General features: G+C 46.5%; 1 protein-coding gene across 4 annotated transcripts in view; it reads right to left on the reverse strand.

The window, feature by feature from the left end:
• Window positions 1–13528: 13528 nt before the first annotated feature.
• SBNO2 (strawberry notch homolog 2) overlaps window positions 13529–22181 on the reverse strand; it is a 226517-nt gene continuing 217864 nt past the window's right edge. For all 4 annotated transcript variants that reach the window (XM_072601358.1, XM_072601357.1, XM_072601359.1 and 1 more), the window contains 7 exons: window positions 22012–22155; window positions 19917–20011; window positions 19111–19203; window positions 17852–17983; window positions 16906–16982; window positions 16237–16427; window positions 13529–16143 (listed from right to left, as the gene is read on the reverse strand). In XM_072601358.1, the coding sequence (XP_072457459.1) occupies window positions 15587–16143; window positions 16237–16427; window positions 16906–16982; window positions 17852–17983; window positions 19111–19203; window positions 19917–20011; window positions 22012–22155 (1289 nt within the window). In that variant the 3' untranslated portion in view covers window positions 13529–15586. The remainder of the gene's footprint in view (window positions 16144–16236; window positions 16428–16905; window positions 16983–17851; window positions 17984–19110; window positions 19204–19916; window positions 20012–22011; window positions 22156–22181) is intronic.

Here is a 22181-nt window from a genome sequence, read left to right on the forward strand (position 1 = left end):
TGTACTAATCAAACTACTGAAAAATATTTTATGAAGCTAGAAAAAATAATATCAAAATTCATCTGGAAGAACAAAAGGTCCAGAATATCAAGGGAATTAATGAAAAGAAATGGTAGGAAAAGTGTCCTAGTCATACCAGATCTTAAATTGTATTATAAAACAGTAATCATCAAAACTACTTGGTATTGCTAAGAAATAGAGGTGCAGATCACTGAAATAGGTTGGGTACCCATGACACAGTAGTCAATGACTACATTAGTCTACAGTTTGATGAACCCAAGGACCCCAGCTTCTGGAATAAGAATTCACTGACAAAAACTGCTAGGAAAACTGGAAAATAGTGTGGCAGAAACTGTGCATAGAGCTACATATGACACTGTATACCAGAATAAAGTCCAAATGGATACATGACCTAAGTATAAAGGTTGATACTATAAACAAATTAGAGGAGCAAGGAACAGTTTATCTGTTAGATTTATGGAGAATGGAGAAATTTTTGACCAAACAAGAGATAGAGAACATTATGAAGTGCAAAATGGATAATTTTCATTACATTAAATTGAATAGTTTTTTGCACAAACAAAACCAATGCAACCAAGATTAGGAGGGAAGCAGAAAGCTGGAAAAGAATGTTTACAACTAGTGTCTGTGATAAAGGTCTTATTTCTGAAAATATACAGAGAACTGAGTCAAATTTACCAGAATACAAGTCATTCCTCAATTGATAAATGGTCAAAGGATATGAATAAACAGTTTTCAGAGGAAGAAATTAAAGCTATCTATAGTCATATGAAAAAATGCTCTAAATCACTACTGATTGGAGAGATGCAAATCAAAACAACTCTGAAGTACCACATCACACCTGTCAGATTGGTTAACATGACAAAACAGGAAAATGATAAATGTTAGAGAAGATGTGGAAGAGTTGGAACACTAATTCATTGTTGGTGGAGCTGTGAACTGATCCAACCATTCTGGAGAGAAATTTGGAACTATGCCTAAAGGGCTATAAAAATGTACATACCCTTTGACCCAGCAATATTGCTTCTAGGGCTGTATCCCAAAGATATCATAAAAATGGGAAAAGGACACACACGTACAAAAATATTTATAGCAGTTCTTTTTGTGGTAACCAAGAACTGGAAATGGAGGGGATGCCCATCAATTGGGGAATGGTTGAACAAGTTGTGGTATATGAATATAATGAAATACTATTAGGCTATAAAAAATGATGAGCAGGTAGACTTTGAGAAAATCTGGAAAGACTTCTATGAACTGATGCTGAGTGAAGCAAGCAGAACCAGGAGAACATATTACACAGTAACAGCCACAGCGTGCGAGGACTATTTCTTATTTCTGATCGACTTAGCCCTTCACAGCAATGCAACAACCTAAAACATTTCCAAAGAACTCAACGTAAAATGCCATCTGCATCCAGAGAAAAAACTATAGAATTAGAATGCAGAATGAAGCAGACTATCTTCTTTTTTGCTATGTTTCGTTGTGTTGTGTTTTGTTTTCCTCGTGGTTTCTCCCATTCATTATAATTCTTCTATGGAACATGACTGTATTTAATAAGAATGTATGTGTAGAGACCATCCATATAAGATTCATGCGTCTTGGGGAGGGAGGCGAGAGGGAGGGGGAGAAAATTTAAAACTTATGGAAGTGAATGTTGAAAATTGAAAACAAATTAATAAATTTGGGGGAAAAAATTAAAGCACTCAGCAAATAAGATTTTAAAAGTATGGTGATGAAGATTACCTGACAGAGGATTCTAATCCAAGCCCATAGCATATCAAGGGACTCCGTCCTCTTTCTAGGGACAGCTTTATCTCAGGAGTATGGACTCCTTAGAATACTGCCTGGGTGGAATTCCAGGCAAAGGGAAAAGATTTTTTTGCTGGAATTTGCTCCAGAAACTCCAGAAAAGTCTAGTGCTTTCTTGAATTCAAGTGGTTCCTCCATATGCAGGGTATGCCTTGTCCACCATTTTTAGATGAGGTCAAAGAGTTGGCACTAAACTTGAGTTCATTCAATACGTGCTGTCCAGTTATGGTTTGCTTCCAGTGTCTCAGAACCATCTGAGATTTGAACCTTGGACCCAGAGGCACCAAAGGGCCTATGCTTCCCAGTGATTCATATCAGGACCTTAATGTTTGTTCTATGTAGTATCTTTTGGGTGTGTTTCATCTCTCACTGTCTTGGCATAAGGCTACAAAAAGAGTTCAGTCTGGCTCAGGGGCCCTGATCATGAGGTATTATTTACCAATAAAGAACTCCCTGAGATATCCACCCCCTCCAACTCCCTAGGGTAGAGAATTTATCACTCCCATGGAAGCTAAAGCCTTCATCCCTGCAACAACTCCTGGCTCAGTCCTCGAAGGATTTTGGAGGGTGGGGGCCCCAATTAACTGCTCCCTCCTCCATTCTATGGCAAGTGAGCCCTCACCTTCCCCTCTCCTCCCTCTCATTCATAGTCACTGTCTGCTGAGTCAAAAATACTGCTATCTGTCCCTTTGCTTTCATCCTTATCCACCTCAGTCCTCTCCCTCCATAGTCCACATCCTTGCCTGTTCCCTGGCTCCTCTTGCCCTCTGGGATTCCTCTTTACCCTAGATTTCTTCATCACCTGCTCTTGCCAACATCATGTGGCATTAATAAAGATTTCAACCTTGACCACCTTCTGTGGAGTGGCTTGTGCCCTGTCTCCTGCTCCTTGACACACTAGGCTGGGACAGGTTGGCTTCCAGGAGACCTGGCTTCTTCTGCCCACCACTCTCACCCTCTTCTTCCTTTCAGGTCACTCCATCTGTCTAAATCATTCCATTTCTATGTTGCTCTTGCTCCTTTTGCAAGGAACTCAGTCTCCCTCTGCATCCTTACCCCCTGCTCACTTGCCTTTTCAACATACCCTGGCCTCCCTGTTCAACCTTTTCCATTCCTGTCACCTACATCTTTCCTTTGACTCGGCCATCCCTACCCCATCCATCACTGCTGCTTTCATCCCCTCTAGCTCAGAAATTCCCTCTTCTGATCAGTATTTTCCATCTCATTGTTGCAAGGCAATCCTTTTATTCTTCATTGAATGCCTCACCCTTCCTGCCTCAGCTGTCCCAAATTTCTTTATGCCCTGTCAGCAGAGGACCTCACTGACTTGACTGAGAAAATAAAGTCCATCCATCATGAGCTCCCCCTTCTGCCAGACTCCTTTACCTAATCATCATCTGTTCTCTTATCCTTTGTCCCAGTCTGAGGAAATGGCGTCAATCCCATTTCATTGAAATTCCACCGGAGCCAGTCCCAGGGATCGTTCTCTCCTCATTCCTTTGCAGCCTCTCATCTATAGGTGTCAACCCCACTGCCTACAACCATGCCCAGATCTTCCCAAACGAACCAAATCACCCACCATTTGCTCCTACTATCCACCCAAGCTGTATCCACTCCCTTTCACTTCCTCTACTCCCTCACCTATTCTCAATCCCTTGCAGTCAGACTCCACTCTTGGAGATCACATTTTCCAACTTTGGAATCTCTTTATCTCTAGATCCAATGCCATCCTCACCCTCTCTGCAACTTCCTTTCCTCCCCCAGCTCACTGTCTTCCTTCTTGGCTCCCACAACACTGCCCTGCTCTAGTTCTCCCTCTCTGACTTCTTTTCAGACTTCTTTTTGACTTACCAGCCATTTTCCATTCCCAAAACACAGGTGTCCCTCGTGGCTCGGTCTCATGCCCTGTTCTCACTTTCTCTCGTGGTGATTTCATCACCCCTCATGGGTCCAATTATCATCTCTCTGTTGATAACTCCAACATCCATATATCCAGCCCTAATCTCTCCTCTGAGCTGTAACTTGCCTTGCCGGCTGCCTCTTGGACATCTCCACCTGGATATCCCATGACCATCTCAAAATGTAGCAAGTCCAAAACAGAACTCATGGTCATTGTTTCCACTAAACCCATCTCTCTTCAAAATCTTCCTATTATTCGAGGACATTTCACCACCTTCCCATTCATTCCTGGTTTACTAACATGGCGTCCTTTTTAACGGCTCTTGGCCAGATAATGAAGACTCTCCATCATCTGGCTCCAGTCCACCTTTCCAGCCTTCTCTCCCATTAATCCCTCTTTCATCTGTCCTCTCCAAACACTTATTAGTCATTCTCTGATTCCACATTCCAAACTCCCCTCTCCCTGCAGGTGCTTGATACCCTGTGCCTGGAATGCACTCCCCCATCATCTCTTCCTTTCAAAATCCTTCTTCTCCTTGAAGATTCAGCTCATAAGTCTCTTTGCAAAATCTTCTTCTAGACATTCTGTCCTTCCTCAAACTACCTTGTATTTACCTGTATGTATTTATTTGTGGGTATGTATCTTGTATTTATTCTATCTCCACAGCAGAGTGGATGGTAAGTACTCAGAGGGCATCCATTGCTTAACTGTCTTTGCATCTCATAGCAGGCACCTAATGAATAAGTTTTGTTTATTTTAACTGGATGAAAAGATCTACTGCTAAAGTTACTCTTCTTCCATCTCTGGCTTAGAATCTTCCTCCCTAATTCCTATTCTTATACGTGGGAGCATCGATATTCATGCTGATACCTCCTTGAACACCTTGAGCAATCTCTCAAACACCCAGGTCTTTCATCTCCATTCTACCTCAGTCACCCACGGGAGGAATCTCACCCTAAATCTCCCCCTCATCTGTGTCTTCTTCATTGTGGTTAAGTATGAAATTCTCCTCTGTGATCATAATCCCTCCCTCTTCTGGACTCCTTCCAAACCCATTTTTCTCATTTCTATCTCTCGTTCCTCCATCCCTCCCTGTTCTCCTAGTCTATCCATCTCTCTTTTGATCTCATTATCTTTTCACCATCTTGGCTTTATTCAACCATCAAAGGTCAATTCAGCTGTGCACCTTTAATTTCCTCCCCCTTCCCATTTCCTTCTGCCATCCCACCTATCAATTCTCAACCCTATGTCCCTCCACCATCTATCTGCCTTTACTCCACCGCCTCCAAAACTAGAACTTTTCTAGCAGAAATCATCTGACTTGATCCACTACAAACTGATGTTTCCTAATCTCACCTGTGTCTTCTGTTACACAATTTTTTCATTTACTGGTTGATTTTTCTATACATTCCCTGCAATATTTGCTCCAAATCTGATCTCCTTGAATCCTTTATCTGTATCTCATTATATTTATTCTCTGCTACCTCTGACTTACAGCATCTATACATGTCTTTTACAAATCCAAGTTGGTTGGTAAGTTCCTTGTGTATCCACATGGTTCTCTTTCTGCCACAAGAGCATTCTCTTTATGTCATCAGAATTTCAATCTTAAAACTTCCCATCCTTCCTGGATTAACCTGTCCTTCTTCTGTCTGGACCCTTGGAAATCTGCTTCCCGTGTCTAGGGTGTTTATCAGACCACCATGCTCAGCGTCTTCTTTATCACAGACTCTAGGACAATAGTAATCACTTCCTCCTCACCCCCAAAGAGTTTCTTCATTTCCTCCCCTTTAGTGAGAATCACATTCAGAGTAGAAGTTCCTTTTGTTGTTTCCTCCACCTTACAAAGGATGAAGAAGTTATCAGCTGCTCTGCTTTTCACACACACACACGCACGCACGCACGCACGCACACACACACACACAAACATGAGGGTAACTGAAGTCTCCCATCACTACTACATCAGGCCTTGGTGATCCTCAACTGTTTCCTAAACTCATTATCTATTTCCTCTGTCTGGTTCAGGATCTGTGAAATTGATCATTGTATTCTAATACAGTGGTTTCCTTCATAATCCAATTTTATTCTGTGCATTTAAAAACACAATTCTGAGAAGAGGTCCCCAGGCTTCACCAGCCTGACCACCACAGGGCTCCAGGACACAGAAAAGGTCCAGAATCCCCACTCTAGGGGGTCTGTCACATACGCTGGTTCTCCATTCATTGGTCATAACACAAATGTTCTCCAGCGTGCCTTCTTCTATTGGCATCCCTCTTCACCACTTACAAACATACTCAGGTCTCTCCTGCCCTCAAAGGGCCATTTCCCCCAACTATCATCCTGTACCTCTCTTCTCTTGCACGCTAATCTCCCAGACATGGTCCTCACTGCCTCCACTTCCATCCCAACTATTCATTTCTCAGTTCTTTGCCATCAGGTTTCTGACTCCACTGCTCAACTCAAAATGCTGCCTCCAAAGTTACTAGTGATCTCAACTACCAGTAGGCCTCTTGGTTTTTTTTTTCCTTTAGGCCTCAACCTATTTGACCTCTGCAGCTTTTGACATGACTGATCACTGCTTTCTCCTGACTCACCTCTATTCTGTCTGAGGGCTCCTTCCCCAATTCTCTCCCCTCTCCAATCCATCCTTCACCCAGCTGCCAAAAGTACAGGTCTGACCATATCACTCATCTACTCAATAAACTGCAGGGGCTCCCTATCTCTTCCAGTCTGTTTGGCTGTTCAGGTCCTACATGATCTGGTCTCTCCTTCCCTTTCCAGTCTTTACTGCCTTCCACACACTTTGCAGTCCAGCAGCAGTGGTTTGTTCTCTCTCTCTCTCTCTCTCTCTCTCTCTCTCTCTCTCTCTCTCTCTCTCTCTCTCTCTCTCTCTCTCTGTGTCTCTCTCTGTCTCACACACACACACATACACACACACACACATGACCCTCCATCTCCCATTTTTGTAACCTTTTACACTCCTCCCTCCCCAACTTACTAGTGCCTACCTTCTGACATAATTCCTAATTTATCCTATCTATATCTTGGTTGTACATAGCTATTTGTATGTCTTCTCTGTCTTCTATTAGACTGTGACTTCCTTGAGGACAGGAATGACGTTTTTTGCCTTTCTTTGTATTCCTGGCACTTGGCACGGTACCTGGAACATAGTAGGTTCTTAATATAAAGCTTGATGATGATAAAGATCATTTCTTCATTTTTTTGACTCCTATACATGGGGGTCCTGGGCCTTCTTAAATATATATATATATATACATATACATATAGTACAAATTACATAAGTATGTGTACACACACATATATAAACGATGTTCATTAAAAAAATTGTAGTCACTTCCCATCCTCCTTCCATCCTTCCATCCTCATCCCACATCTTCCTCCTTTATTTCTCTTCTCCCAACAGTCTCTCTCCTTTCATAATCTCATCTAATTGTATAGATTCAAAATCATTTCTACCTCATGTGACTGTGAGATCTGTAAAAAAGAGCCCTAACCTCTCTCTCATGAGCTCCAATCAACTGCTGCCGCTGGACATTTCCTCCTAGACGTGCCACTAGCACCTCAAGTCCAACTTGTCTAAAAGAGAAGACGTCATCTTTTCTTTCCCCTCCTTACTCACCCCGCCCAGTGTGTCTCCCTGCTCCCTACTTCTATCTACAGCTATCCTTCCAGCCATCCATGTGCGGCATGAGATTCTCCCCTCTCCCTTGTCATTTCAAGTGAGATAATATTTGTAAAGTGCTTAGTAAGTGTCTGGTATATAACAGGAGCTAAAAAAAATGTCCATTCCCTTCCTCTTCCCTTATTTCCATATCAAATGTATTTGATTCTCCCTCTACCTCATGTCACTTTCCCTGCACTCATAAGTAAGGGCTGTCATCACCTCACCTGTCTCCTACCTCATCTGCTAAACTTATGGGATCTCCCCTCTCTCATCTATCATCTACAAGCTACCAAAAATAGCCTTCCTCAGGTCCAGGGCCACAGAGCTGACCATGACACCCATCTGCTCAAAAATCTTCAATGGCTCCCTAGTGCCTTGAAGATAAAATGAAAAGTCCTTGACCTGGCCTTTAAGTGTCTCTCTAATCTGGCTTTAACCTACTTTTCAACCTCACTTCTCATTACTCACTCCTCTTCACAGGTTCTAGGTAGCAGTCAAAGTGGACTTATTGTACTGGCCAGGATCTGAAGTTGAGATTCCATCCTCTGTTTTTCTACCTTCACTCCTGCCACCTCCTCCTTGGCTTGGTGGTACAATACAGAAGGAAAGACCAGAGATAGAGTTGTGTGACCCTTGGCAACTTCTCTCCACCTCAGGTTCCTCAGCTGTAAAAAGGGATAATAAAAGCACCTACCTCTCAGAGTTGTTGGAAGGACCAAATGCAATATTTGTAAAGCACCCGGCAGATAGCAGATGCTGCTAATATCCCTGTCCTCCTCACCACAAACTTCCAGTTCTCTGCTCTTCTAGGTCACCATCGTCCCTTCTCTGGCTTTGGTTTCCTTCCTTCTAGACCCTATAGTTTACCAAATCAACTCTATATTGCTTTGTACCTTGGAATCCCTGCCTCTACCTTTTCCCCTCTCCCCGCTCCTCCTACCACCACTTGTGTTGCCAAACCACAACCCTGGATGACTCGTCACCATCTATCTCCTCTACCCTGATCATACACTACCAGATGGACCCAGAGAAAGATCACCCAACTGTGCTGAATGAGTCCACCATAAATAAATGCTATCTAAACTGGGTTCTCATTGCTGGTTGTCAATCACACTCAGCACAGTGCTTGTTCCCACCTTCTCTTTCCTCCTCTAGCTTCCTATACCATTCTCTCCCATCCCCTTAGAGCTGAGGACCACATTACTGAGAATACTGAGGCTATTAGCTCCCTCTTCTCTCCTACTTTGCATCTCAAAACCCCTGGACATCATCTCCATACTCTCTTCCTTCATTCAAGTCTCTGGTGAAGTGGGTCTGTTTTCTTTGCCAAGACCAAATGCTCCAGTTGTATCCTTCATCCCATCCCCTCTCTTCTGTGGCAGATGATTGTTTCCACATCCACACCCCCCCGCACCCAACATTCAATCTCTTCTTATCTATTGGTTCCATCTTCACAAATGGCCAGCCCTTTCCTATACCTAAACACAAGCACGCGCGCGCGCGCCACACACACACACACACACACACACACACACACACACACACACACACACACACTCTTCGCCTCTACGCCCACATACTTTCATCCTCTAGCTCTCTTTCCTTTCAGAATCAAACTCTGAAATAGCTAGGGGAGAAAAAAAAGCCAAAACCCAAAAAGCCAAAGAGGTCAGTCTCATTGTTTCGGCTTCCTCTTCTCTCCTTAACCCTTGGCAATCTGGCTTTCCATCTCACCACTCATTTGAAACTCCTCTCTCCAAAGTTAGCCATGATCTCTGCGATAACCAAATCTGCGAGCCTTTCCCCAAGCATCCTTCCTGACTTCTCAGCAGGATCTGATTTTGTCGCTCACCCTTTCTTCCTGCATCATTCTAGATTTTAACTAAAGGGCTCCCTCACAGTTCTTCTCTTACTTGACTGACTGTAATTGCGCTCCAACGTTCTGTCTTGGAATCTCTTTTCCCTATACTATTACTTGGTGCTTAATTCAACATTTCTATGCAGATGACTCTCAGACCTATAGACTCAGCCCTAGTGTCTCCTGAGCTCTAATTCCGTATCACCAACTGCCTAGTGGGCATTTTGAACTGAATGTCCCAAAGGCACCTCAAGCTCAGCACATCAAAACCAGCGATTACAATTGGTCCTCAACTTGTTCCCTCCACCCCTAAACTTTCTTATTTCTGTTGAGGATACCACTGTCCTTCCATTCATATAGGTTTTCAACCTCAGAGTTCTCTTTTGGTTCTTCACCATCCAATCAGTTGCCAAGTCTCATTGATTCCGTCCCTGAAACACCTCTCGAATCCATTTCTTTGTTTCTACTCATGTGACCATGACTCTAGGTCCTTATCATATCTTGCCCTGACTATTCCAATAGCTCCCAAATGGTCTTTCTGCTTCCAGCTGCTCCTCTCTAATCCATCTTCTACACAGCTGGCAAAGGTATTTCCCTAAAGCTTAAGTCCAACCATCTTACTCCCCAACTCAGTCAATTTTAAGTGGCTCTCTGTTCCCTCCAAGGACAAATACAAAAGTCTTCTGTTTGGCATGTCAGAGCTTGACTTCAACTTACTTTTTCAGCTTGTTTTCCCCTCATCCTATGTACTCTCCAGTCTGGCCAACCTGGCCTTACTGCTGTTCCTCACATGGCACCCCATCTCTGGTCCCCATATCTTTGCATGGAATGCATTCTCTCCTCTTATCTCTCTTAGATTCTCCCCTTTCCTTTAAGCTCAGCTCGTGTCACTTACAGTATGCCTTTCTTGACTCTTCCCCCACCCCCGCCAATGATCCTGTATTTATGTATTTATTTTGCACACCTCTGTTTCTGTGTCTTCCCCCATAGCATGTAAGCCCTTTGATGATAGGGACTATTTCCCTTTTGACTTTGTATTAGCATCACCTAACCCAGGACCTGACACATAGCACCTATGTAAAGCAGGTTGATTGATTGATAAATGTTCCCTCCCTTTCTTCCATCTCCTGTATGTGTCTTATTTTAGACAGCTCTCCTCTTTCCTCATTATAACTGGTTTTGTCTTCAGATGTTCATTCCTAAGATCATGCCGTCCATCCATCCATCCATCCATCCATCCATCCATCCATCCATCCATCCATCCATCCACCCTCCTGGACATTCGTAGAATGTTAGTCTTTTTGGATTCGATTCTATTAACCGTTTGAAATATGCTTTCCCCAAATCTAGGGTGCCTGGTTTTCCTCTGCTCTATCATGACTTCTATGATAGGGTAGTCATTCCACCCTCCATCCCCTTCCCCATCATTTCCTTATTAGCAATGAGTTACTCTGTTTTCTAAACTCTGGTTTTGACAGAAAGTGGGCTTGGGCAGATGTATCACGTAAGTGCCTTGAAGGCAAAGCTTGTTTTTTTTTTCTTGTCTTATATTCTCAGCAATTAGCACAGAGCCTCTGTTCGGAGTCTCTGCTGAATAAAGACTTTCTGAACTGAATGTCTGGATAACTGAAAATCCCCAGCACCATCACAGCAAGCCTCTGCCAGGCTTATGTTTCTTCAACTCATTCATTTCCTCTTCCTGTCATGGCAGTCTGTAGAATGTTATCGCCTTTCTTTCTGCTCTCCTCCGTGGGCACCCAAATGCTATCTTCTTTGTCTTTTCGGATTTCCTGAATAAGTACATGTTCTTAATAGTTGGTATTTATGCCCATCCTTTTCACCCCTTCCACTGGCTCTCCAGACCCTTTAGTTTGATCCTTTGGGGAAAAATATAGCCTTCTAGAGCCATGTTCCAGACAGTTCTTATCCAAGGGGTGTTAAATTTGTGTGTTGGATTGCTTGTCACTCACACTGCTCCATATGTGTGTAGACAGCGGAGGTCACGGGCTTTTGGCTAGCTCCTTTCTAGGATTTTTTTCCTGTGAAATTCTGTGCATCTTCCTATACTTTAACTATCTCCTTTATATTCCTTGGTGGATATTGTAGGCAGCTTTCTCCCTTCTCCATTCTTTTAAGTTTATAGCCTTTTGGACTAAATTTGGAAGACTTGTAGGAAATATTTTTCTACCAGTCCTTTGTAGGTGAACTCTACCTCTGGCCAGGAGCCAAGGATACTCATGTATTTTAAGTCATGGTCCAGAAATTCAAATACTGTTGTGAGATGCTATCATTTTAATCAGCTGTCCACTTCCTAAGAAGGAAAACCCCCTGCCGAAGCTGGATGGGAAGGAAATGGGTCTATCAATTCCTAGTGATGAGACTAGATTGGAGATGGAGACTAGAGATCTATGTAGTTACCAGTGATCACCAAGTCTAGTCGCCTTTTCTCAGTGTTCATCCTTCTTTGACCTCTCTGCAGCTGAGGACACTGTTGATGGCCCTTTTCTCCTTGATACTACCTCTCTCCTAACTCTCTTCCCAGTCCTGACTATCACTCCTTGGCTGGATCTTCATCCAGTCTTGACTGCTAATCATGGGTGTCCCCTAATGCTCTGTCCTTGGCCCTCTTTTCCTTCTATTACTTAGTAAATAAGTAATTAAGTATCAACTCTGTGCCAAGCACTGTGCTAAGTGCAGGCGATACAAGACAAGACAGACAAAGGATATACTGTGCCCTTGAGGAGCTCATGATTTGAAAAGGGGAGACAAATAATTAACAGGGAAGGCACTAGAATTGAGGGATGGGGAGAGGCTTCCTGTAGAAGGTGGGATTTTAGTTGATGCCAGGAGGTGATAAGGAGGGAAAGGCATACAGGGAACAGTCAAGTCACTCAGTGATTCCAGCTCCTAGAGATTTATCATCTTGATGCAGATGATTCTCAGCTTTATTTATTTAATCCTAATCTCCACGCTGACTGCAAGTCTCCCTCCCATTTCCAACTATCCATCGTACACCTTGACCTGGATTTCCTATAGACACCTTAAACTCAACCCGTCCCAAACTGAACCCAAGCCCCTCCCCTCTTCCAAACTCCCCTGTCACTGTTGAGGGCACCAGCACCCTCCCTCCCAGTCACTGCGGCTCACAACCTCTTTTTCATTCTTGCCTCCTCATGCTCTCACCACCCCACAACTGAAACATTGTCAAGTTCTGTTGATTCACATCTCTTGTATATGCTCCCTTCTCTTTTCTCGAATCCAGGCCCCTATCACCTCACATCCAGACTATTCTGCAGTAACCTGCTGGTGAGTCACTTGCCCTGAGTCTCTCTCCACTTCCACTCAGCTATTCAAGTCATCTTCCTAAAGTGCAGGTCTCATGTCACCCTTACCCCCATTCAATGAGCTGCAGTGGCCCCCATCACCTCCAAGACCAAATATAAAATCCTGTTTAGCTTTTAGAGCCCTTTAGAACCTGGCCCCTTCCTACCTTTCCTGTCTTCTTTACCTTACAGAGAGATGCCCTCCCCCTCAATGGTCCAGGGACACCACACTTCTTGTCACTCATCTCATGACTCAGAGCATTTCCCTAGCCAACCCCCTCTCTCCTTATGGCTGATCCTGGCTCCTCTGAATTCTTTCAAGTCTCAGATAAAATCCCCCCTCTACAGGAAGCCTTTCCTAATTTAATTAGGAAATCAATTCCTAATTTAATTCTGGGGCCTGTCCTCTGGTATTTATTCCCAATTTATGTGGTATGGAGCTTGGCTGTACATAACTGTTTGCATGTTCTCTCCCCACTAGAATGAGGACTTTTTGAGGGAAGGGACTATTTTTGTCCCGCACAGTTCCTGATGCATGCTGACAAGGGCATGTGTGAAGAGAGGACGACAATGTGGATCCTGGTTGTCTTCTGTCTCGATCATCCCCTCACAAGGTTGTGTGGCTAGTTTGTGATGCTGTCAGGAGAAGAGTCAAGAGTACTGGGTTCTAGTCCTGACTGCTGCTGTCTGCGTGACCTTGGGCAAGGTCATTTCTCATCTAGGAACACATTTTTTTCTCCTGTAAAATGAGGGAGATGCTACATGGTCTCTAAGGTACTTCTGAGCTCTGAAATCATGCTATGGTTGTTCAAAGCAAGCCTCTAACCAATGGGGAGACCCAAGGGACCGGGATCCCCAAACTTTCCCTCTGGACGTCCCTCCCAGAACATCGGAGGAGGAGAGGCTCCCAACTGCACACATAGAGCACATGGTGGCCCATGAGTTTCCATCTTTACTGAGCAGAATGAATGCAAAATTATTCTTCAAGGTAAGGTACAAGTAGAAAATTTAGGAATTAGTCAAAAGGCACATGTTCTAAAAAAAAATCTCTTTACATATATACACATTTCAATTAATTATAAATACACATAGAAATCCAAGAAGGCCCAACATAACAAGCAGATTCCAAAGTGCACAGAGGGGAGGGGATGACATGAGGCTCTCTCTCTCTCACACACTCACACATACACACACACACACACACTCACACATACACATACACACACACACACATACACCACACCATCAGTAGGACTGAGGCAATAACTTAGGGGTACAATCCCCAGTGACGGATATTTGACCCTGCCTGTCCTGGGGGGTCAGGGGGTGAAGGTGCTATATGGTTAGAAGACAGAATTGCATATATTAAAAGGTGTGTGTGGGGGGGAGGAATTCACCCATGAAAAACATCCTCCTCATGGGGGTGGGGGCAGAGACAGTGAAGGGAAAGGGACAGCACCTTCGGTTTTTCCTGAGTTTCTAGCTCCCACAGTTCTGAGGGTTCTGGCAGTCAGTGCCAGGTTTCCCCAACACTGGAGAGGGGACATTATAAATAGAGGAAGGAGGAAGAGGAGGAGCAGGATGGGGCTGCCCTGGAACATAAGAGGAGGCACAAGGATGGGGGGGCAGGGACGCAGGGAAGAGAAATCCAGATCAAATTCAGCCATAGCTCCCTGAAACTCATTCACTCAACATCTCCCCTGAGCCCCTGAAAAACAGTGAGGAGGAAGCAGTAGGGAAAGAGGAGAGTGAGCCCAGGATTGGCCCCTCCTCAGCCCTAGAGAACAGGGATGCAGACTTTGAAGACTCAGGAAGGGGGGGAGTTCTCATCGCTCCTTACTGTCCTCTCCTCTCCCTGACCTCTTCCTGTCTAAATGGCCAACTGGCCCAACAACCCCAGCCAGAGGGAGCTGTCTGCTGATTCCTTAAGAGAAGACAAAAATGGAGCAACTAGGAAAGGGAGGGAGGCAGGAAACCAATCATGGGGCAGAGAGCCCCAAGCCTCAGTTTCCTTATCTGTAAAATGAGGGGGGGCTGGGTTAGATGACCTTAAAGGTCTTTTCTAGAGCCAATATTCCATGATTCTTTTCAGGGAAAACGAGGAGCCCTTTAGAAGGGCAGAGAAGACCTGAAGGCTCGGCTTCCCTGCAGATGATTTCTGATGGGGCCAAGAGGGTTCGAAGAGCCTTTCTCAGGATGGGAATGAGAGAAGGGCCGAGAAGCTGGAGCAGGACTCAGGAGATGTGGATTCTGGTCCTGCCCATGTTCCCTCTCTATCTCTGGAGGGAGGGAGCTGGGCATAGCGAAGGCCCTTTTCCTAGGATCTCTCAGTTGGGCATCCTAAGCTCTGGGCTTTCTGAAGAGGGATTCCCCAGGCAGACCCATCCCTCCTGGGGCCCTGGAGGTGGGATCGGGAAAGTCAGTTTAAGGTCATTTGGAGGGCTAGCCCTCCCCTGTGGTCCTGCTCCCAGTGCTCAGCCTAGCACCTTCCCTCTCAGTAGTCTGCCTGACCTTGGAGAAGGGGGTGGAGCAGCCCATCACCCCTTCTGTCTTTGGCCCTTGAGGCCTGGAGGAATGGGCAGATGTGTTGGGGGGTCAGGTTGCTTATTCCCTGGAGTTCCCTGCCCCCCAAAACCTGGGGCAATTCCTTTTAACAACGGCATGACTGGAGAAGGGGGAGGGGAAATCACAGAGCTGGGTGGCCTCAGCCATTGGATGCAGACCATCCAGTCCCCCTACCCTTTATATAGAACATAAAAAATTTATATTTATATGATGTGTGAATGTATATTATATATAAATAAATTTTTTTTGTTTTAAAAGGAACTATATGGTTTTCTAGTCATATGTCCACCCCTTCTTGCTTATACCCTAAAGCAGGGATGTCAACCCCTTCCAAAGAACCAGGGGGGCTTGCCACCTCCTCAGGCCCCTAGGGAATATAAAGGGCTGACTGCGGAGGGAGGGACGGATGGTGCTGGCTCCTGCTCCTAGGAGTTTGTAAAGGGTGGGCTGAATTGGATGACACTCTGTCGCTCCAGGCCCAGAGGGTTCTCTGGGGGGACCACATTCAAAGACCTCAACATGTCTTCCAGGATCTCCTTGAAATTGATGTCCCCTTGGGAGGTGAGGTCATCTGGTGGGGGCCGATGGTGCAGGAGAGGCAAAGGTTCGTGGGAGGGCAGTGAATGGCTGCTGGGGAGGCTGGGCCCTGGTCCGTCCAGAGGCAGGGGGTAGGTGAACCTAGGTGGTGGCAGGGTCAGGTGAGGAGCTGGCGTGGAGAAAGGTAGGCTCGCCGAGTCCAGGCCCAGAAGTCCACCAGGGAGGCCGTTGTCCAGGGGACTGGAGGTCAGGTCCAAGACCTCACTGGGGTTGGAGTGTATGGAGAGGGGGGGCCAGGAGCCCAGCAGGGCCGCCTGGAAGGGCTGCAGGGAGTCTGGGAGGCCCACAGGCTGGGCAGCACGGGCCTGTTTCCGCTTCACATCGGCATCCATCTGCTTCAGCTCCTCTAGCACCTTGGGCACACAGCTCTCAGGGATCTTGATGCCTGCCAGAGACCCCGCCCCCAATGTTCAGTCCCATCCAGGGGTCGGGTGGCGCATCTTCACCCCCCCCTCCCCCACAAGGTGCTCCAACTCACCAACTTGTTTCTTCTTATCCTTGGTCTTGAGTCTCACAATCTGCAGGTAGCTGCTGCTAGTCACCTCGGCGATGATGCTGGCAATGCGGCTCCAGACACGGAGCAGGGCCCCACATAGCATGTGGTAGTGCCGCAGGCGGGCGCCCTGCAAGCACTCCTTGCCCTCCTGGACCAGTTTACAGTGTCGGTTCCTGGCAGGAGTGGGCACAGTCAGACTGGACAAGAGTCTTTGGTATTTGATAAATGGCCTCCGTTCTTGAGGCTCCCTCCCCCTCAGCTCTGATGGACACCCTCTGTTCTCAGTGTTCCCTGACTGGCTCTGATGGACACCTTCCATTCTAAGGGCCCCCTTCTCTGGCTCTGAGGGATACCCTTTGTTCTTGAAGTTCATGGAATCACAGAGCCCTCAGAGGCCATTCAGTCCGGTCCATAGCTGAACAAGACCCTGCCCCTCAACATCCCTGACTGGCCACCTGAAGACCACTAACAGGAGGAGCCCCTCACACCCACGCCACACTGAGGCAGCTTTCCTCTTTAGAGAATTTTTCTGACATATAGCCACCTTCCCTCTGCTGCTCGTGGCCTGGCCAGCTGTGCCCAGGAACACAGACCTGACCTGTGGCTTCCTGGAGGAGGGGTCTGCAACTGCACCATGTCCCTCTGACTCACCAGACGGCGTGGTTACAGTGTGTCAGAGAGAAGTCGTAGCTGCTCTCCCAGTGCTCCTTGGCATCTTCGGCCGTCACCTGCAGAGGAAGGCGGGGCAACTTCATTCAATCTCTGAAACAGCTGAGCTCCAGGGAGGGGGAGGGAAGGTCACACCTGGTGAGAGGCCCAGGACCTCACTAGGGTTTGCAGCAGGGAAGACTGAGGGTGAGTGGCAGCTCTGACCCCAATTCACAGCAGGACCTTCCCCTGCTTTTGGATGGTATTACCCTAGCAGCAGTGTAGACCAGTGCCTCCCAAAGGGTGGGTCAGCCCTAAGCTGGGGGCAGGAGCAGTCAGAAGCACTGAAGTTCCAATCACCTATATGAACTGGTTAGCAAAGAAGGCCCCATTCTGAGAAGGGGTCCAGCTTTAAATAAGCAGCTGCATTTCTGCAGCAATGCAGAGGCTCCAGAACACTGCTGTCCACCCCCCACCTCCCCACCAGAAGCAGGGTGCACAAGGATCCCCGCTTTACTAAACTGCAGGCCCAGGAGGGGGCACATCAGCAAGGGTTATGAGTAGGAGGGGCCTGTAGAGAGGCATCTTCCCCTATCAGGATGTGACCCTTTCAGTCTCTGTCTTTGGACCTCTGGTGCCTAATGCCTGGCCAGGCACACAACAGGTGCTTCATTGTGCTCAGTGACTTAGGGACTGCTGATGGCCTACCTCTCTCCAGGAAGTAATTCTGGCTCTCTGTGCTCCCACCAGACCCAGATCCAGAACAGACATGTCTTTGTATCTGGGAATTCCCAGAGGTATCCATACTCTTCTATTTCTACAGCCTGGAAATTTCTTGGTTGTGCCTGATCTGACTCCCTATGATGAGGGAAATGCAAAGAGTGGGCCCTGGGCCCCATGCAAGTCACTGGGCTGGCAGAAGGCCTGTGTCTAACCAGGCCTGACTTACCCGCCGGTATTTCCTGCAGAGGCTGTCTAGGCTCTCAGGCTGGCTCTGCTTGCCAATGTTAGGCTTGTACAGAATGAAGTGTTTCCCACGGCTCTGCTCGGCCAGCAGGCAGCTCTTCCTACTGCCTCGAACCTAGAACCACAGAACATTGGAGTGGGAGGTCAGCTGATCCCTAGCACTCACTGGGCAGATGAGGGAACTTAGGTGCAAAAGGGGAAAGGAAATCCTGGCTGAGTTCAGACACAAGACCAGAGATTTAGAGTGTGAAGGGTCCTTAGAAACCATCAAGTCCAACCTTCCCTAATTTTATAGATGAAGAAGCAGAGGCCCAAAGAGCACAGCCCATGAGTGACAGAGCCAGGACTTGGACCCAGGAGTCTCTGACTCAAACTTCTTCTGCCACCCTGTGTGGATCCTAACACAAGAGGGCTCAAGCAGGGGCCTGGGGCCATGTGCAGCTGCTGCCCTCTCACCTGGCCCTCCCTGCCCACTCCCGCTTGGATGGGCTGCCCTGAGGTATCTTCTGGCCCTAACTCTATGATCTGAGATGTATCCCAGTATGGTGACCTCCCTTCTCTGAACCTCTATTTCTTCCTCTTTAGACACAAGGATGATTCACTTCTGACCTTAGAGGGGTTGGGAGGAAAGTGCTCTGTAGCAATGGGGGCTGATGGGATGGTGAGGAGAGCAGGGAACTGTAACTGTGCCGAACAGACACACTTGGGACTACTCAGTGATGGACTTTGCACCCTCTCTGTGGTGCAGGGGCAGAGCCTGGAACCTGTCATGTGGCTGCTCAGTGAAGGTGACAGACCACTGCTCATTGCCATTTCAGAAAAAACAGAGGCTCAGATGGAGAAGTGACTTGTCCTTGGCAGGGGCCAGAGAAGCCAAGGCCCAGACAGATCCATGCTTCCTGGTAGCAGCCCTGATGTGGGGACCTTTCCAGAATGACCTGAGAAGATCAGAATGGTTCAGGGTCCCTCTCTGGCATCGGGGGAGGGGCACAGCTCGGACTTGCTTCGGGAGGCTCTGGAGCTCCTTAAGGGGCAGCATGATGGCGGAGGTGGATTCAGAGGCCCTGAGCTCCAGCCCCAGAGTGGCTGCGTGTTGGCTGGGGGCCCTGGCAAGTGCCAGTTGTCTTTGGGCCCAAGGGGCCCCATCTTTAAAAAGAGCAGGATGGATAGAATAGTCTCTGGGAATTGGCCCCTCACTAAATGCTAGGAAACCTTCCTGCACACATGTGCTGTCCTGCTCACCTTGTAGGAGAGGTAGAAGCCATCATAAGCGCCGGTCATCTGAAGTGACTTCTCATAAGCCTCCTCCCACTTCAAGCCTCGGTCAACACTGATCTGTGGAGAACAGTAACAGTAACAGTGACCCCACCACTGCCGTCACCTCTGTTGTCACCATCGCCATCCTCATCGTTACGCCTTCCACTCCCATGGATCACCCGCTGATGTTTATCTACTTCCCCCATCTGGGTCTAAAACACCTCATGAGGTTACAAGGTGGCCAGGGCTCAGTCTCCCCAGCCCAAGGTCATCTGATGGCAGAGCTGAGGGAGCAGTTCAGGGTTCTGGACTCTCCACCAAGCATGCACAGGCTTGAGATGGAGCAGGACAGACCCTCAGAGACAAGAAGTCTGCTACAAGGGACTCTTCATGCAAGGTCTTTTTTTTTTTTTTTTGATTTGTGTAACAACCTGATGAGGTTCTCCTCATTCTACAGACAAGGAGATTGAGGCTCAGGTGATCAAAGGCCACATGATTTGTTCTGGCTCACTAATTCAAAAAATGTCTGAGTTAGGATCTGAACCCAAGACCAGCAATTGAGTCACTTGTCCTCTTGCTTCTAGTCTAGTGTCCTCTAAAGAGAGAGACAGAGGTAGTGAGCAGCAGGGCCAGAATTGGAACCCAAGGCCTGTAACTTGGGCTGGGAAGGAAGGGGGCAGGTGTGCTGTGGCCACATGACAGATTCAGGCTAGTATATCGTGGCTGAGATCCTGGAGGAGAAGCTAAGGTGGGGTTTCCAGGAAGGCAGGGCCTGGGGTGGTTGCAGTTACCTTGTAAAAGACAACCTGCCCATCCTGAGGGTGGCCGGGCGTCTGGAACTCCTGCTGGCTCTCCTCATAGATCTCATCAATGCCTGGGGCTAGGTCTGAAGGAAGGAGGGAGATGCACATGAGGGTCTGGGGATCACCAACCACTGGACCCTCCTCCCTCCAGTCTCCTGGTAGGGGCCAGCTCCTCAAGATGCTTGAATGGGAGAGATACTATAGGAGGAGGAAGTTACATGACTGGAGTCTTTAATGAACCTGGCCCAGACACTCCACAGACCTCAGAGGCTCCTGAGGCCAATCAGCTCACTCCTCTAACAACACACAAAGTGGTCAGGGAGGTCTTTGGGCAAAGGCTCCAGTGGTGAGGAGTTCACCAGGCTCACTTCCTGCCTAGTCAGCCCATTGTGCAAACTCTCAGGAACAGATTTATGACAACCTCAGATACCTTGGACTTCACCCAGTAATTCCTCCAGCCATCCTGTAATGGGGCTAAAAAAAACCAATCAGTTTCTAATGCACCTAAGGTAAGAAGGGAAGTGGTCAAATGGGAAACACATTTTTGTATTAAATTTCTCTAAAAAGGGTTTGGTATCCAAGAAATATAAACAATATATAAAGATATCTATAAGACTACATAAGTGGCCAAAGTACAGGAACAAGCAGTTCTCAAAAGAAGAACTGCAGGAAGTATTCACAACCACATGAAGAAAATGCTCCAAATCACTAATAATAAAAGAAATGCAAATTTAAACAACTCTGAGGTACCACCTCACACCTATCAGACTGGCTAATATGACAGAAAAAGAAAACGATAAATGCTGGAAAAGATGTGGGAAAACTGGGACACTAATGCACTATTGGTGGAGTTGTGAGCTGATCCAACCACTCTGGAGAGCAATTAGGAACTATGCCCAAAGGGCACAAAATTGTGTATACCCTTTAACCCAGCAATACCCCTACTAGGTCTATAGCCCAAAGAGATCACAAAAAGGGGAAAAGAACCCACATGTACAAAAATATTTACAGCAGTTCTCTCTGTGGCGGTAAAATATTGGAAACTGGGGGGATGCCCATTAACTGGAGAATGGCTGAACAAGCTGTGGTATATGAATGTAATGGAATACTATTGTGCTATAAGGAATGATGAACAAAAAGACTTCAGAGAGGCCTGGAAGAACTTGTAGGAACTGATACAAAGTGAAATCAACAGAACCAGGAGAACATTATATACAGTATCAGCAACATTGTGTGGTGATCAGCTATGAATGACTCAGCTTTTCTCAGGAACGTAATGATCTAAGACAAGTACAAAGGACTCATGATAGGAAATGCTACCTGCATCCAGATGGAGCATATTTTTTCATTTACTTTATCCTTTCTTGTGGTTTTTCCCCTTTTGATCTGTTTCTTCTTTTACAACTGTGACTATGGAAATATTTTTATATGATAGCACATGTATAACCTATATCAAATTGCCTACCATTTTCAGAAGAGGGGAGGGAGGGAGAAAAACTTGGAATTCAAAATCTTGTAAAAATGAATGCTAAAAATTTTCTTGACATGTAACTAGAGGAAAAAATAAAATACTATTAAAAAATTAAAATACTATCTGTGATATGGGATGGCTCTTTGGAATGGGGAAATAATTGAGATAACTGTTTCTCTGAAGCACAGAAGACCTCCACAATTCGTAAGTAACAATAATGATAATAAAATAAACCACTCAATTTCATCAAATGTGAGATTCTCTATTTATTCCTACTCAGTTTCATTTTATTAGATGTTTTGGCCTATCAGACTGTCTTCAGATTGGGCCTCTGTCACTGACCACGCCAGCTAATCCTCCTGGATGGGCAACATTTGTCTACTTCATAAGCTCGCACCCTAGACATAACCTTCCATGGGGTGCTGTCCCTTGCAGAGCAATGATGTCTCAGGAGGCCACCTACTTTTAGGACTTTATTTTGGCCTGGTCTTGGGATTTAGTTAAATCCATGAGGCATTATAGGAATTTCCATCTATATAAGGTGCAGGGATGGATTGCCCTTCTCCCCCACCCCCAGGGAGGACCCTGCTCCTGGTCAGCCCCTTCTCTTACCCAATATGCCCATGTCATATTTGCCCTCCTTCTTGTCCTTCTCGATCAGGTAGTCGAAGGTGTCGGAGAAGTACTGGAAGAGGGTGTTCTGTTTGTGCACCTCCAAGCCCAGGATGCGGTTCAGGAACTTGGTGATGGAGCAGTCTGGGGGGGAGGGGGAGGAAGACGAA

This window comes from Notamacropus eugenii, chromosome 4 (assembly GCF_028372415.1).
Source record: "Notamacropus eugenii isolate mMacEug1 chromosome 4, mMacEug1.pri_v2, whole genome shotgun sequence".
Classification (NCBI taxonomy): Eukaryota; Metazoa; Chordata; class Mammalia; order Diprotodontia; family Macropodidae; genus Notamacropus; species Notamacropus eugenii.